Raw genomic sequence first — 18,753 nt, forward strand, 5'->3', positions numbered from 1 at the left:
GATTTCCCCCTTTTTCCATTTCTTATACATGTTCCGTTTCAAACTTAGCTCAGTTGAAAGTTCCTTAGTCATCCATCCTGGTTTCTTGAGACACCTCCCGTTTTTCTTTCTCACTGGAACTGTTTGAAATTGTGCCTTCAGTATCTCCCTTTTGAGAAAGTCCCATATTACTATATTACTATAATTATATTGCTATAATTATTGTAACCATTGTAATCATACCATCTGTGAAACTATTTTGCATAAGCTACATTCTTGCTAAAGTTAAGGGGTTTTTTTTGTTACAAAAGAAGCTTCTGCCTGAGTGAATTCACAACCATATAGACACAGGAAACGCACTACCAATGATTTAAAACATGTAAGAGCATGACACTGGCGACCCTAGCCCTAATAATAATAATAATAATAATAATTATAATAATAATAATAGGTTTTATTTATATACCGCCCAATCACTGGGAATCCGAGCTGTTTACAAAAGAGGGGATAATAGACAGTTCCCTGCCCTCAGGCTTACAATCTAAAAGACACGACACAAAAGGAGAAGGGAATGGTGAAGGGGGGAGGGGATCAGGTCCAGCATTCTTCTCTGCCTCTGAGGCCTGGACCAAGGCAGATGGACCGGAGGGAGGGCTCTTCTTCTTCAGGCTAGCCCTGAACATTTAGGGAACATATATAAAGGGTGATGCTGCACAAGTATCATTCACAAGATGTATTTGGTTGTTTTTTTATGTAAAAAGGTGGCCTTGAGGCATTGATGGGAAGAACCTTGTGACAGACACCATCACATGAAGTGATCAATGAGGCTGTGCAGTGGTTTTAAGGGATTCTGAACAGAGAAGCTTCATGCAATCTTAATCCTCACTAAAGTCTTAAAGGCTGCTTTTCTTCCCCTTGTCTTTCTTGCATGGCAATACATTGACTGAAGGCCTCCTATTGCCTCCTTTTCCCTCACCCCCCACTGCCCCCTTTTCCCTCACTGCCCTCTTGGATCTTTTCACTGTCCCCAGGGAGGAGGTAGTGCTCACTTTGAGAATCACTGTTTTAGATGGTTATTTGGCAGGGATGCTTTAACTTTGGATTCTCACATTGTCAGGGAATCCTTTTCAACTCCAAAATTCTATTATTCTATGTATGATCTGATTGAACTCACTATATTCTATGGTGATTTTATTTTTTTTCCATACAGCAAATCATAGAGATCATGGCCATTCTGAAATGAGGGAGATATTATGAGGTAGAGACATAATACATCCTCAGTTTAAAAATTGAGACGTTTTGAAAAGAAAATGGGGAATAACTACAAGATTTTTCACACCTTGGGACTCTTTTCAGGAAACTTACCTAACAAAAAGGCATATCCACATACTATACAGTGTTTATTGTGTAAAATATTACTTTTCATGGAGAAAGCACTTCTTGTGCAAATAATTTTTTCTGCACTGAAAAACGTGTATTTTTGGGCAAATTAAAAGACTTGACGTGCAAACAGTGGTGAATAATTATTCAGAGACCCTCATATTCTTACTCAGCAAAGAGAAATTGCTGAAATTATTAGTTCTTTTAATTGGGGATGAAATAAGTTTAACATTCCTGTCACAAGGTGATGCAGGACAGAGAAGAGTTGCTAGTAGTCTGAATGTCACACATGTGAGGCACATTCACCATTAAAAAAAAACAAATAAAAAAACCCTACTACAACAACTAAGCAACAATGATTGAACTAGAAGACAGAAAGACTGTCAAGAATTCCAGTGACCACTACCTCTAATATTAGAGCCAAGTACTATAGTGTAGCAAGAGAAATGTGAAGATTATTTATGGATGTAAATGTTGATATACAGCAGTATGTTGGTATATATGCCATTTGATCTAGCTCCTTTGATACTGAAAACCCATTTGAAAGGCAAAGTGTGATTAGGTGTACACATTCCCTTCCATCTTTAAATACAGCCACTAATGTACCTCCCTATTTACTACCACTGCACATTACTTACTAGCAACATCTTACTTCTAATAGATCAGGTTGAGATAGCTTGCTGAGAGTCAATACATCAAAAGCAAAAGAAAATTTATTCAAAGAAAATGGTTTATTAATCAATTTTAAATAACATGAAATAGTCTACTCATGAAAATTTACACTAGTAAACATTTACATTATAGTCTTGGTGGTTTTTTTTCTTTTAAAAACTAGACAGACATTGCATGTGTGAGAAAAACTAAAAAAAAATTAATCTTACACAGCACCTTTCACTCTGATGTTTGAATTCATAGGTATAAATTAAGGGTGCTGCATTTAAAGTGGCATGTTTGAATAATACAGTCACACAGGAGGATTAGATTATGGAAAGTTCCCACTGAATCAGCAGCCCAAAAGCATATGAAAATTACCTTTCACCACTATTTGATCTAGATTTATACATCTCTGATAGTGAAATGAAAAGTGAGACATCTTGCACACGTAGAAAAACCTTTGAATAAATACAGTATAGTATGTTTATTATACCAAATTTGAAAAGGAATAAATACCTGACACAAAATTCATGTTTAAGTCATATTAACCGTGCATATTTTAAGAAAAAGAGTATTAAAGTATTTACACAAAATGATTTGTTGAAGAATACAGATATATAAATTAATAAAGAGACAAATATTTTTATTAAAAACACACAAGCAACATAAATAACCCCTCACTCTTATGAGCCAGACAGTACTGGGTAGACTGTAAAAGTAATTGATTTAGTTCTTGGTACTTAATATTGTAAGAGGTGAAGTTTTAGTGCCACATGTTAACTTTCAAGAACAAGAGAAGTCAACATTTTATGATCCTCTCAATTTTATCTGTGTTTGTATGGAGTAAGCCCCACTGGGATGTCTGGGACTTTATTGAAAAGCATGAAGAAATGAACATGTGCTTCAATATCAGTTTTCTTGGCTTTAGAATCAGGCATTTTCTTGGAAAAGATTTAATATTTACTTGTACGAAGTATGCTGCATGCTTTGCCTTATTTTATTCTTGTGATCTGGCATAGTGTTCACATTCTGGATCCCCTGTCATTTCAGGAGATCCAGGAATCTTCTTTCCAGTTTTTGGAAACACACACCAACATCTTGCAGGATTTCCATCAAGTGAATTTTCACACTAAAGGAATTTTAAAATTCAAATTTAGAAAACAGTAACCATAAGTAAAATATTTAACAATGGCTAGGTTAGATATTACAGGACATCTTGTCTTCTGCACCAATGCTTATGTTCATAAAACATAAAACATTATGTTTATTTAAATTGTATACATTTTTGCTCTCTAAACTATACTGTACTATTAGCGAGAAGAGACCTTGAAAACATGTTGAATATTTGTTTATTCGCTTCTCAAAAGATGTATGTGAAAGAGATCTAGGAGCTTTCCAAGAGCACAAGCTGAACATGAGTTAACAGTGTGAGGTAGCAGCTAAAAAACCAAATATTATTCTGTGCTGCATCATAGGAGTATAGTGTCTAGATTAAGGGAAGTAATGTTGCCACTCTATTCTGTTTTGGTCAGACCTCACCTGGAACACCATATCCATTTCTGGCATGATAATCAAAGAAGGATATTGACAACTAGAATGCGTCCAGAAGAGGGGTTGCTAAAATGATAAAGGGTCTGGAAACCATCACCTATGAGGGGTGGTGCAGGGAGCTAGCTATGTTTAGTTTGCAGAAAAGACAGTTAAGAAATGACATGGTAGTAATGTTTAAATAATGTGGATGCTGTGTTGGGGGGGCATCCAATGGAATGGCATCTGTGTAGGATGTGGATGGTAGTTGGAGGTCACAGGTAGTGTGTTTCTGCAATGATGCACATGTATTGTGGGGAGGCAAGAGGAAAACAATCACCTAGCAACGGAATTGATACCTTGCTGTGCTGTCAGCCCATGCATATCAGGGCCATCTTGGGAATGGGCCATGTGGACAGTGGGGTTTCAAAGTGCTTTTGGAAAAAGCAGGATCAAACCACTTTTTCCTGCCCATCTGCTTGGGCCTGGAGAGAGAGAGGAGAGAGAAGAGATAATGAACCTACCAGGAAAATAAATAGGTCAGAGGGACTAAAGGAAGTCCTTGGGAGAATTACTACACTTACAGTGTAATATAATTTATTTTCCCCCAGAAACATATTGAATTAATTAATTAATTAATTAATTAATCATTGTGTTGGAAGAGACCTCAAGGGTCATTGAGTCCAACCCCCTGCCATTCAGGAACACAGAATCAAAGCACCCCCAACAGATGGTCATCCATCCTCTGCTTAAAAACCTCCAAAGAAGGAGCATATTCCACGGTTGAACAGCTCTGAGTTCACCCTCAGATTTAGGTGGAATCTCTTTTTCTATTGATTGAATCCATTGCTCCTTGTCCCAGTCTCTGAAGCTGCAGAAAACAAATTTGCTCTATCTTCAGTATGACATGCCTTTAAATATTTAAACAGGGCTATTATATCAACTACTTTTCTCCAGGTTAAACACTCCTCATAAGGCATGGTTTCCAGATCTTTCACCATTTGAGTTGCCTTCCTCTGGATACACTACAGCAGGTCAACATCTTTTTTTTTAATTGTGGTGTCCAACTGAACACTGCATTCCAGGTGATGCCTTACTTTCCTTGATCTAGACACTATACTTTTATTGATGCAGCCTAGAATCACATTGGCCTTTTTAGCTGATGCAGCACACTGTTGATACATGTTCAACTTGTAATCAACTAAGAGTTCTAGATACATTTCACATGCACTGTTGTCAAGCCAGCTGCCCCTCAACCTATATCTGTGCATCTCATTTTTTCTGCCTAAGTGCAGTCCATGCTGAAATTCATTATGTTAGTTTTGGCCCAGCTTTCTAATCTATTAAGATCATTCTGAATTTTGATTCTGTCCCCTGGGCTCTAGCTATTTGTTAGCTATTTAGTTACTCTAGATTAGCTATTCCTTCTAATTTTGTGTCATCTACATGCCCTCTATTTCTTTATCATGTCATTGATAAAGATATTGAATAGCATTTAAACAGTCACTTATTTATTGATATAAGAAATACATTTTGGTCTGATAAGATAAAAAATGTTAGAAGTATAAAATAAACTTTGGCAATAGAGAATATAGAGATATGTAGAAAATGATATAAAGGATATAAGATGAATAAGGAAAAATGTGCAACACATTGTGTTGGGTGGACTCAAATACTCTGACCTTGAAAAGATTAAAAGTGAAAAGGAGAAATAATAGTAAAGGATTCCAAAAGTATTAGAGCTAAGGAATAGAAGTCTTTCTCTGGTTTTGAAGGTCAAACTTATCAGTAAGTCAAGAGTCAGATAACTCTGGCATGGAAGGGAAAATTGATTCAGATTATAAGTGCTGTATAAATTGGAAAAACATGGTTTGTACAATAGACCCACCTACTGGAATTTCAGTAAATTATTATACCTAAAAGTATCAGAAATTTAGATTAACACATTTTTTTAGCTGAACAGTGTTGATGGAAGCTTAGGAGAACAACTTTCTGAGGATAAAATAACAATAGCTAATAGGTCAAGAGGAGAGAAATTGCCCAAAGAAGAAAAACTTGATAAAGATAAACTAAAAAGGAGGGGATACCTATAGAAATGAAATAAAACAAGATATGAAAGCAGAATTGAAGTACATTTAAGAAAATCAATAGAATAAATATCAGAAGATGTAAAAAAAGCAAATGTGAAAGTGAAAGAGTTACAAGACAAATTAGAGGACCTAGAAAAGAAGGTGAGCAAAATAGCAAAATCAGATGATGAGAAATCAAATGAAAGCTTTAGAATTAAAAATGAAAAAGATCTGTTTGAAATTAAGAGGTCATAAAAAACAAGTAAGCAAGATTTGTATGGAAAATTAATGCTCACCTTGGTAGACTTTGTAGGGAAAATAATCTCTACCAGATGTCACCATCGCCAGCCACAGATGTTGGCAAACCGTGACCATCAATAGGAGTAATGTGTCTAGATCAAAGGAAGTGATAGTACCACTGTATTTTGCTTTGGTGAGGATTCACCTGGAATATTGTGCCCAGTTCTGAGCACCTCAATTCAAGAAGGATGTTGATAAGCTGGAACGTGTCCAGAGGAGGAAGACCAAAATGGTGAAAGGTTTGAAAGCCATGCCCTATGAAGAGCAGCTTAGTGAGCTGGGAATATTTAGCCTGATAAAAAGGTTAAGAAGGGACCTGACAGTCATATTTAAATATTTGAAAGGATGTCATATTGAAGAAGGAACAGGCTTTTTTTTCATGGCTCCAGAGACTAGGAAAAGGAGCAATGGATTAAAACTACAGGAAAAGGGATTCTACCTAAATCTCAGGAGGAACTTTCTGATGGTCAGAACTGTTTGACAGTGGAATATGCTGCCTCAGTGTGTGGTGGAATCTCCTTCTTTGGAGGTTTTAAATAAAAGCTGTTGGGGATGCTTTGATTGGTGTTCCTGCATGGCAGGGGGTTGGACTTGATGGCTCCTGTGATCTCTTCCAGCTCTATGATTCTATGAGATGGATTGGGAAGTGGAAAGGATTTTTAGAGTAAAATCTCAGAAAGCAAAAGGAAGAAACTTACCCCATAATATTGTAATATATTTTGTAAGGGGGAAAATGAGATATGATTGTCTAGAGAAATTTGGGATGTAAATTTGAGATTGAGAGAGAAGAATTTAAAATATATAAGGACATTCCAATAAACCTTTTATGGAAAGAAGAGAGTATAGGTTTTTGATTTCCAAACTCAAAAGTAAAGGGATCTCCTATAGGTGGGAGAAACTCAAATGAATTTTCTTTCAATATAAACACAAAACCTTTAAGATATATAAAGTTGAAAAGTTGAATGACTTCTGGGAAAAATATGAGAAAGGAACTGAGAGGCATTCAGGAGAAAAAACAAGATGAAAGAAAGTTGAAGAAATGTCAGAGAACTCAAATAAAACAAGAAGAGAATGAAGAAGGAAGTAGAAGTAGTACAATCAGGTAAAGATGAAATAGACTCTGAAGGAGAAAAGGATAAGGAATCAAAACGAACCTGAATATATGGAATACAAAAGGACTTAATACAATGAAAAGGGGCTAAAAATTCATTATTTAGGGAAAACAAAGAGTGATGTTACCTGTTTATAAGAAACTTGCATTAAGAATATAAAAACAAGATTACTCAGAAATAAAATATGTGGATTTTTTTATTTTTGCTTCAGATAAGAGGAAAAGAGGGATTCTTGTATATGTAAATCCAAAAATTTACAGAACAGATGTTTAACAACAAAAAGTTGACAATTTTTAGATCTTGACATAATTAGGAAGATTGTAAGTTATCAATGTGGCAGTATGAATTTCTAGAAAATAAGAAAATAATGAGCCTCTACAAAATAAGAAATTTAGAAAATAAAAAAAATAAATTCTACAAGGATTTGATGCTAAAAATATTGGAATAGAATTATGACTCAAATAGTGACTGAAATGATGTCAAAGGATCTACAATAGAAAGAAGTTCAGTAAAAAGGATAAAAATAATCAAGGGAAGCTCCCAAAATCTATTGACAATTTAATGGAAAATTTATCATTATTAGATGTGTAGAGGTATAAATATGGGATGGCTCTAGACCAGACCTGCACAACTTGGCAGTAGATAGGAGCCAAAATTAAAATAAGTAAAACTTTTTCAGGCTTCATATAGATTTTAATTAATTAATAATTAATTATTATTAAATATTATTAATTATAATTCTGTTCTCCTTTCCTTGGGAGAAAACTGAGTGGTGGAGAAGCCTTGCACGGCATGTGTTCACCCCTCTTCCTCCTCCACTTTCCAGCTTTCTCCTTGGAGGAAAGCCCAGCAGCAGTGAAGCCTTTAGGACTGAGCATCCGCCCCTCTTCCTTCTCCACTACCTGGCCTTCTCTTTGGGAGAAAGCCCAGTGGCAGAGGAGCCTTCAAGGGTGAGTGTTCACCCTTACTATTTCTCCACCTAGTGCTCACTTCGGAAGAAGCCTGAGTTGCGGAGAAGCTTTGAAGTTGTTCCACATCCTTGTGGGTCGCCCAAAATCCTTTGGTGGGCCATATGTTGTGAAGGCCTGCTCTAGACTTTACATTCTTTCAGATAGATCTGAGACCGTTTCAATAATTGATATGTTTCTAGTTACTAAATCATTAAGTACAAATATAATCAAGATAGAGACCTTTTGAGGAATCTGATCGTAATCTTATTAGGTTGATATTGAAGAATAATACTCAAGAATACAGTTGGCAGCTTAATGATAGATTACTGAAATTTTACTTCTGCGAAAATTTACAAAAAGGACAAAATTGATTTGGTTTAGGATGCAAGTAAAATTGTGATGAAGGTTCTTCATAAATTAAAATGCAGAATTGGAGAAAAAGCAGAGAGAAAAAAAAATCCAGAAATAAGCAACACCACTTTTAAGAAGTAGGAATATTTAAAAGAAGTCTACCCACAAAAGATTTACAAAAATAAATTAAAATGTTTCAAAAACAATTAGACTTGAACATGACTATAGAAATAGAAAAGAAATTAACATTTGTAAGACAAAATATTTTTGACTGTGCTAATAAAACATGGTAAGGGCTTGCTTACAAGCTCAAGAAAAAATAAGAATATAATTTCAAAAATTAAAGTAGGAGAAAATGAATGTATGGACAAGATAAAATTAAAAAGACATTCCACAGGTATTATACATAACTTTTTCAAGAACTTCAAAACTTAGATTAAATTATGTGTTTTAACTTTCGTACATTTATAATCTTAATTTTATACTGTTTTAACTGTGTTATTTTAATTGTTTTTAAAATTGTTTTTAAGGTGTTTTTATCTTTTAAGCCATCTTGGGTCCATTTGTGGGAGAAATGCAGCATTAAAAATTAATTAATTAATTAATTAAAACTAATGAAGGAAAAGGTAAAGATCGTTTAGGCGCTGTATAAGCGGGCAGAAAGGGGCAGCGAGATACCCCCCCTTTCTGCCTCAGATCGGTGCCGTGGCAAACTCACGCCACGGCACTGATCTGGCCTATGCAGAGCACAAAAATTAGCCGTTTTTTCCAGCTCTTTTTTGTGCCTCTGAAGAGGCACCATAGCCAATGCCAGGCAGCTTGATCATGCCCCTTTGGTGCAGCCCCGTTTGGGCGCTGTGCCAAAGGGATGTACGTCATTAAGGTGCGCACCCTCTGAATGGGTGCATGTAAAGAAGGTACCCGGGAAGCGCGGGGAGGGTTGTGAACATGGGAACACTCAGCCCTCACCTGCCCACAGACCAGTGCTTTTTGCCCGTCTGTATCGGGCCTTAGACAAACAGAAAATTCAGAACTTTTGGAAAATCAGAAGCAAAAGTTAAATTACCTAGTGATGGTGGCTGAAATAGTGAATGCAATCAAGAATTGTAACCCCCCTCCAAAACAAAAAAACAAAAAAACAGGAGCTGATGGATTTACAGCAATGTACCACAGAATATTTGAGGATCAACTTGTGCTATCATTTCAACATACTATTGAAATTATAGATGGAAATGTACAGTACTGAAATCATGGGGTGAAGCTAATATAACATTGATTCAAAAAGAAGAGCATGATCCCATCAACCATAAAAAATATAGGCCAAAGTCTCTGTTGTTGTTGTGTGCCCTCAAGGTGTTTCTGATATATGAACCTACCATGGGGTTTTCTTGCCAAGATTTATTTAGGGAAGGTTTGCCATTGATCTTTTCATCAATGCTTCCTAACAGATGAAAAGGAATACTTCAAGACTGGATCCAAATTTTTTTTGATTTTTTGCCAAGAAGACAATTAAAAGACAATACTGTTGGGATATAGAGAAAATGCACAATGTGGTATTAAATAGTGATTGGACAACAAAGGGTCACTGTCAGCCATGATGACAAGGCATTTTTCCACCAGTGCTGAGTCATGGGAAGTGACATCAGAGAGGATGGTCATCAAGTGCAGTAAAGTGCTGCAAAAGGCTGCAAAAGTGCAAAGTAACCCTGGACAGGGGACAGAGATCATTGTGACACAGGAGGAAGAGGCAAGGCCATAAAGGCCACATGGAGCCCTGGCTATAAAAGGGGAGTGCCTCAAGTCACAGTGTGGGTTGTGGATGATGGTGGAGTTGTAAGATAGCCTTGTACATAGTGGAACTTCTAAAGAATAAAAGCCTTGTGAAGAGACATCTGGCTAGAGTCTCTTTTGTCAGCTTCTGGAAGGGGAGAGGCATTTCTCCAGTTTGCACACAGCTGTCTGTCGCTTGTGAGGTGGTGATCCTGGTGCAGAACGTCAGCATGACAAATCACGTACTGCGCAACAACGCTAACAAATACAATGTTTATTCTCAATACAATTGAATATTTTGATAAACACCTAGTGAAAAAAGGCATATGCAAGCCATTGTTTCAATCACATGAAAGTCCTCCTTCCCTACTTAGGGGCTCAGCAGATAGGCTGGGATATCAGGGCACAGTCTGTCTTGTGAATAACAAAATCTGTGGATGTTCAAGTCCCATTAAATATAATGACACAGCAAAATGGTGTCCCTTATAAAAAATGGAAAATCAAGGTTTGATATTTGAAATTTATACTTTTTTTGAACATTTTCAAACCATGGATGCTTGAATCCATGTATAAAAATCCATGTATAAGAAGGGCCGACTGTACTATGTAGACCTCCATCACCACATCTGATGTGGAGATGGGGTGCCTACTCAGGCACCCTGTTTCTATGTCAGATGAAGCAATGAGGGTCTGCTCAGTAGCAATGATGGAGGAGACAAGTAAGGGACACATAGGAATGTTTGGTTTGTCAAGGGTCTCAATAGAGTTTTGGAGAAACTCAATAGCAAATGATGGGTGATGTTGACCTGTGCTAAGGACCCCTTGCATCAACATCAGACCAGGACCACCTGTTTGGCATCTGGTCTGCTTGATCCCAGCCTGGGTATATTGGGCTGTGTCATCCCTACAGGACAAGGCAAGGCTGGGGGGGAGGGGGGCTGCACAGGCCTTTGGGCCTGTACAGATAGCTCCCTAGTTAGGAACAAGTCATAGAGCTTTATCACACTAGTGAGATCCCGCGGACAAATGGGAGTTAAATGCAATTTAAAATACATTCAAATTTAAACAAAACTTTCAAAATTGGAGAGTTTGTCACACCAAATTCCTTCCAAAACTAAATAATGTGAAGTTAAACTGCAGCTAAAGCAGAGAAAACCGGCAGCTTTTTACTTTCAGGATGTTATGAAAGTAAAAAGCTGCCGGTTTTCTCTGTTTTAACTGCGGTTTAACTTTGTGTTATTTCACATTAACTGCGACATCATGTGATAAACTTTGGGCATTTCTGGGTTTTCTTTGCATTAAATCATGTTTAAATCCCGTTTGCCCGTGGGATCTCGCTAATGTGATAAACTCCATAGTTATACTAAAAGTGGAGTGAACTTACACCTTCTTAAGTTATAATCATAATAAAATACAGTTAAAACACCATTACTGGAGAGAGAGGACTCAGAGTTTAGCTATATATAACTTACTTGCGGAAGCTGAAGATTCACACACATCATGCCAATTGTCGGATTTCTGGACAATAACCATTACAGCATGTCAATGGCTAAAGTGCAGGAACTGGGAGCCAATCACTTAGACAATCTTATGGAGAGGGATTTTGCTATGTTATATAAAAGTGTTTCAATGGCGGGATACAGACGGGCAGGGGAAGACGTCTTGGAGGTGTATTCTGCTGAATACGGAGCCTCCAGACCGCCCGCCCCGGGGGCGTGGCTCAGGAGATGGGGCTTCCACATGGGGGGCAGTGAAGACGCCTCACCTGGGGCCGTTTCAGACCCGCAGTTTCCAAACCATCGCCTCGGAGGACGCTGCAAAGAGAGAGGCAGCTTCCTCATGGGCGGCCAAAAACGGGGCTTTTTTTTTTCTTTTGCCGGCTGGCGGATGCGCAGCTGCGCAGCTGCAGCGCTAAGCAGCGGCGGCAGAAAGCCTATGGGCACATTTAAAGTGCCCAAGCCCCTTTAAAACTTTCCCCCCCCCCGCTCTGCCCAAGAACAATGGTGGTCTCCTGCCAGCTGGTGATCAGCTGGTGTTGGCATCCTTGTCCGCTTGCACTTTGCCAGTGTCACCAGCATCATAGATGCCTCCTCTCCTTTGGTCCCCGCGCTCCTGCTGAATCTGCAATGTACAGCTACAGCTGTCTCCACTGCCACCGCTGTCCCCCTGCCATCCCCCATCACCTCCCTTGTATATATGTAAATATTTACAGTTTTAGCGTTTTTTATTGTTAGGTGAAAATGGCACAGGAATGTGTGTAGGGGCTCACTTTAAAGTCCAAACTTTCCAAGCAGCGCATGCGTACATGTTGCTCTAGGGTTAGGGTTAGGGTTAGGGTTAGGGTTACGAGTCTTAAAATGCGCTGCAGCTGTGCTGCAGCTTCCACACCTGCATGGCAGCTGACGCTGCAATTAAAGCCTGACTGCAAACTGCGCATGTTCCAGGACCCCGACTCATTATGCGACGCAGCAGACACGGAGCCTTTAAATGGGCAACTTAAATTAGCGGCGTAGCAATTCTGGCGTACCGGTGCAGCAGCTTACAGACGGAGCTGCGCAGCTGCGCATCAAACGGAAAAGAAGCGGAGAAAAGCAGCACCTTTTTAATGCCGCTTCTTCCCGCTTGGGGCGTGCGGGGGGCGTGTTCATGGCGGCATTCAGGTAAGGGCCGTCTGAAGACTTTACCTTCATGACGTCATGAATACACCCCTTTTTGCCCGTCTGTATCCCGCCCAAGTGTCCTAACTTCAGACTTGTCAAAAAAGTTACAGACCCATCTTCTAAGATTTTCTTTTCTATAATAAAGCTATTCTTCTAGAATTTGTTTTTGTTTTTGTTTTAATATGAAAGAAGGTCGTTAGACAAGCTGTACCTGACAGATAGTTCCTTTTGTTTTTCTGGAGTAAGTAACCAGTGATTGTATCTGTCAAGAATTTTAAAACACCTTAAATAGGCTTCACAGCCATGCCACATTATATTTGTTTTAATCATGGGGGATGGGGGGCTGCATTTTTTCTAAGAACAATTACAAGGGAGTAAGCTGATTGAATGCAATAGCATTTCTGAATACACAGGACTGAGCTGTTTGATTTTTATTATTTTTCAGCACAACTGTTTACCTGCTAATGTCATTCCATTTACAGAGCAATGGACAAAACATTCATTTATGTAGCACAACACTTATCGCCTCTAGTTTCCAGAATAATTTACCTGTTTGCTATGGTAAAATCCATTTCTGTGACAGTTGGGTAAATAAAATCTGTATATCTCGCCTCTGGTTCTTTCTTGAGCTTTTGCCAATTTATCCAGTGCCCTGTAGAGTTCTTTTTGACATGGCCCCTGAAAAGTTTAAATTTTTATAAATACTGAAATGTTAAAGCAAAAAGGGAAAAATAAGAAACATTGTGTATGTCAACTATAAAGAAATCTGAATGAAATGGTATATTAATATGCTATATCCATCTAGCTGAATACCAAGGAGCCCTGGTGGTGCAGTGGCTAAATGCCTGTACTGCAGTCACTCACAAACCATAAGGTTGTGAGTTCAATACCAGTTAGGGGCTCCGTGTCAACTCAGCCTAGCATCCGTCCATAAGTCACTAAAATGAGTACCCAGCTTGTTGGAGGCAGTTAGTTTACACTTTGTAAACTGCTTAGTACATCAGTAAGTGGTATAAAAATGTACTTGCTATTGCTATTTCCATATATCTATATTGAATACTACCATATATCTATATACTTATCACATACATAGGTGTTTAAATGCATCCAGCAACTAGCATTGACTAAAAGCAGGGGTAGGCAACTGCGGAAGATGCAGGGAGCATTTCCCCCCCAGCCCTCCATACACTTCCCACAGTTCGTGACATTGTTTTCTGTTTCTGAGTTTTGGCTATTTCTATCTGATATTCAGTTTGGATGGTGGTAGTAAGGTGTTTCACATTACCTACCACTCCAGGAGAGACTTTTAACGTTCATTTGAGTAATTTTATGGATTTAGTGGGCATCTATAAGCTCATGAACTTGAAAATTTTAGATAAAGTTGGATTCTTCTCTACCTATACTTTCTTATCTTTTGTCTAGAAACCAGTTCATTTGCATTTTAAGACCACAGGTCTTAGATAGAATGGGACTGATCTTACTAGAAAAGGTGATAATGTCAGCGATTTCTCCAGGATTATGAAAATGATAACATCTGGAGTTAAGTCAAATTCTGCTTTTCCCTGTTTAACTTAGGGGCTCGACAGACAAGGAGAAAGGGGCGGTCAGACGCCTCCCCTTTCTGCCCCCAATGGAGGCTGCAGCAACCAAATGGCGCAGCCTTTGGGAACCCTAAAAAGAACCCACTCCCGGCAGGTTCTTTTTAGGGCGTGTACAGGGCACCATTGGCATGCATGCTGATGACGTCCACGCCGCACTGTGCGGTTTGGGCACTGTGCCGCATGGACATTATTGTTATGTGCCCCTATGTACGGGGACATGCCAAGATGGCTCCAGCATCACGTGGTAGGGCTAGGAAGCATGTGGACACTCCGCTCTCCTGAGCCCTAAAATCTGCCACAGGCCGGTGCAACCCACCGGTCTGTTCCGGGCCTTACTTATGTTCTGTTCTTTGGTGCCCTCGAGTGGTTCTTCATTCCCAGTTCCACAAATTTCCCCCTTCTAATACATAATAGTGATATTATGGGGCTGAACAGAAGCCTCGAAAAGCTGGTTTCCAGGCAGCTTGGGGGCATGGTGTTTTGATGCTGCATGTCCCAAAGATGCCTGGAAGATGCCCAGATGGTTTCAAGCTACTTTGGGGCATGGTGTTTTGACACTGCATGCCCCCGGAGTGCATGGAAGCTGCCCTGGGATTGTGCAGGGGAGACCTATGCTGGCCCTTTGCTGGCCCAAAATGGAGTGGATCTTTTCTGCTCCTATTTGGGTTGGCTACAGGGCAGATGGGGCTGTGTGTATCTGTTTGCTGTGGCTCCATGGTGGCCCAATCCTCCCTTTTTGGGTGGTTTGTATCACCCCTATGTATGGTTGTATTTAAAGGTACCAGATCTCATCTGATCTTGGAAGAGAAGCAGGGTCAGCTGTTTACCTGGATGGGAGACCATCAGCAAATACCAGGTGCTATAGACAATATTCCAAAGGAAGGAATTGGCAAAATCACTTGTGAGTATTCCTCGCCTAAGAAAACTCTATGAAATTCATGAGGCGACTCTAAGTGGACAGGCAACTTGAAAATACACACACACAATCTAATGAATAAAAGATTTTAGAAAGTATATAGTGACTCATTACTTTTTCTTAATCATCCTTAATAATGATAGAATCACATGGCCAGAAGCTGCTTCTTTATGCCCTTGTGTTCATTCCCTAGGTAAATGTTTCATATACTTAACTAAGTAGATGATATAGAATACTAGCCAGTATTTCTTCCTTTCTTTTCCATTACATTTCTCACAGTCACTTTCCAGTTGTAGGCATAATCCAGTTGTCGGCATAATCTCAAAATGCAATAAAATTAACCTGAAAATGTAGGGCCTGTACAGACTGGGGGCAAAAGGTGGACAGAGGCCACCGCTTTCTCACCTGGATCGTGGCTGCGCCAACCAAACGGCATGGCAATGATGATCCTGGAAAAAGGAGCCATGAAACACAACTCCTTTCTCTGCCGCTGCCAAGGCGCCATTAACGCCCTGGAGCAGAGCGGTATCTTCCCTTGTACACCACACCATTTGGACATGGTGCACGAGGCACATCATCATCGTGTGTGCCATCTGAATGGGTGTGTGCCAAGATAGTGCCTGGACAGATTGGTAGGGCTTGGGAGCGTGCAGACGCTCTGTTCTTCTGAGCCCTACTTTCGACCCCAGGCCAGCGCATAGTGCCAGTCTGTACCAGGCCATAGTTTCTATCTGACTTATTTGTTATATTTGAACCTTTTTTCTCAAAGGTTCTCAAGAGTGGCATTTATTCTCATAACAACCTTATAAAGTGGTTGTAAAGTTACAAAATAGTGACTTGTCAGAGTTATGCAGTAATCACCATGAGATGGGACCCATAAAGAACTAGTATTTTTTCCCCCTGATAATTAAGGCCTTGAGTATAACTTGTCCAGATACAAGGATGTTAACGGACTCACCTGTTCCTTCCCTTTCTTAATTTCATCTAGTCTCCTTGCTTTCATGTTTTCATAGGCACTTATTGCATTCCAAGGGACAGATTTCTCTTGGCCAATAGGAAATAACAGTTGATAGCTCAGAAGTTGAGCTGTCATTTGAGTGCCTTCAGTAGGTATGTCTTCTGGTTCAACAGTTTCTGTAAGGAAGAATCAGAATAGTAAGAGTATGATACATTTCAACAGGAAGTTGTGTACAAGTTATAGTGAAATAAATAGAAAGAACCACAAAAGTGCACAGTGGTAACCTTCATCTATCAATGGAAAATATGTAGATAAAAGAAAAATTCTGTGTAGACCATAGTGGAATGAAATCTTAGAAATTTATTTATTTATTTATTTATTTAGCACCATAAATCTACATGGTGCTTTATAGACATTGTAAATCAACACATAACCTGCCAAAAACTCCAAAACCTGCCAAAATCCAAAAAGTCATATGATAAAATACACTGTAGTTAGACTGCAGTTAGACTAATTATTCCATTAAAATCCAGCCGACTCTATAAAATTATAAAACAGGTAATACATCAACAATCTAGATTATAAACTAAATTTACATGCAAAGACTTTGACTACAGCGGCAAAGATGGGGCACTTATCGGGCACAAGACAATCCACAGATCAAAGGCAGAAGGGTTCCCAGTCCAAGTCCAGTGTAAAAATAAGGAATCATAATGTCACCCTTGACATTTCCTGCCAGTAGTTATCCTGTGCATAGTATATTGAGCAGGAACACACAGGTCCTCTGGTCACAATCTTCCCTTCTATGGTGAGAAGTATTCTTCTGGTTCTATTTAAATTACATAATTATTTCTCAGCATGAGTCTGGAGCTGCAGATGACTCCATGCATTGAAGCAAAAATTATCTAATTTATGCCTTAGTTCCCTAGAGGTCAGAGAACAAAGTAATTTATATGTATGCTTCACTTCCACGCTTCAGGGTACACCCATAGCACTCTCAGTGTGCTTGCATACTCTCTCTCTCTCTCTCTCTCTCTCCCTCTCCCTCCCTCTCTCTCTCTCTATTTTACTGAGGCCTTGAAATTTTCCTTAGTAAAAATGTCATTTTTGAGGCTCGTACTTAAGGAAGTGTCTTATTCTGAATCCGACAACTAGCCTGTTTAATCACATCCACAGAGGGAGAGGTCTGACCCAGCCCCTGTAACCTCAGCTTCAAATTGTTAAGGACTGAACTAGAAATTTTCTGCTTGCAAAGCACTGAATCTAGTACTATGTTACATCCTAAAGCTCTCTAACAAGTCAGGCAACTCCTTAAGCATGCAGGTTCATGTTTTCACAAAATACTATCACAGACTACCTGCTGCAAAGGAGACCTCATGCTGAAATAACTGCAGTTCTCATCCTTGACTTTCTGTCAACTCAGCCAGTATGTGACATGTGTACTTCCTATTCTATTCTAGTAAAAATGCACAAGAGAAAGATGAGCTCTTTACCTGCAGTCTCGGAGATGTCAGTGGTAGATAGGCAGGTGCCTTGCCCATGGGTGAGGGCATAAAGTGGTCTGGTTTCCTCTGGGTGCACACGGCAGCTGAGCCTCTGACCACAACGTGCTGTGTAAACTCCACAGGGGTCCCCTAATTGAAGGGCACAAGTATGGCAGCAGCCACAGCCTGGCTGGAGAGTTATTTCAGGGCAGTTGGCAGGCACCAGTGGGCACAAAATAAGCTTCTCTTCAGTGCATGGGGCACAATGTATTGCATGGAGAGCAGCACCAAAGATAAAGCAAGGGCAGAGGAGGAAAAGAAGCAGTTCACAGGAGAGCCCTTTAGAAGGCATGATGAATGAGCCAGCTGAGTCTGGAGAGGAACAGTAGTCACTTTGCCCACTTTCAGCTAGTGTTATCACTGTCTTCCTTTATGTAGGGCATTTATATAGTTTCTTGTCAGTCTATTAATCTTCAACTCCAAGTTAACTATTATCTCAGCTGGAGGGACAAGAAAAAAACAACCACATAATTAGATTGGTTGTTTCTATCCACCCCTTTTATTAATTCCCCTCTTTTAAAAATTATAAATAATTCAGCATTATTCCATTCATTCTTAGATTTTACATGATAGTTTTCAAAATGTCTTTATAAAAGGGAGGGGGGTTGTTCTTTCCTAAAAGCCTCCCCTCTAGATGGCCAACTAAAAAAAATGAGAAAGGGAGAGGAGAATCCCACTGAAGCCATAGTAGCTGATTTCACACTTCCACAGCAACAGATGCAAAAATTTCTTGTTTAATTTTTGTCATGTGGCTGGAGGTTATTGTGACAATGACATACTAAGAGAGGCCCCCAGAGGGTAATCAAAGCTCTTAGATTCTGTAACTCCTGAACACAGCACGTAGGAACTAAAGTCAATAGTGTGCTTACAAGGATTATTTGGGACAGTTTCCTGTGGATGTGCTTGTGCTAAAACAGAATTCAAATATGAGCCTCCCATATCATTGGCGAGAGGCAAGAGTCACATATTTATCTAACAACCA

At 39.3% G+C, this 18,753-nt stretch overlaps 1 protein-coding gene across 1 annotated transcript; it reads right to left on the reverse strand.

Annotated features, from left to right (window-relative positions):
- Nucleotides 1-2,511: 2,511 nt before the first annotated feature.
- On the reverse strand, nt 2,512-18,123 carry IGFBP1 (insulin like growth factor binding protein 1). The gene is made up of 4 exons (XM_089531260.1): nt 17,721-18,123; nt 16,228-16,403; nt 13,302-13,430; nt 2,512-3,142 (listed from the first exon to the last, which is right to left on the reverse strand). Exons 1-4 carry the CDS (start codon nt 18,061-18,063, stop codon nt 3,011-3,013), a joined length of 780 nt encoding a protein of 259 aa, XP_089387386.1. The 5' UTR covers nt 18,064-18,123; the 3' UTR covers nt 2,512-3,010.
- Between the last annotated feature and the right edge of the window lie 630 nt (nt 18,124-18,753).

This window comes from Sceloporus occidentalis, unplaced genomic scaffold (assembly GCF_023333645.1).
Source record: "Sceloporus occidentalis isolate IW3139 unplaced genomic scaffold, rSceOcc1.0.p SCAF_7, whole genome shotgun sequence".
NCBI lineage: Eukaryota > Metazoa > Chordata > Lepidosauria > Squamata > Phrynosomatidae > Sceloporus > Sceloporus occidentalis.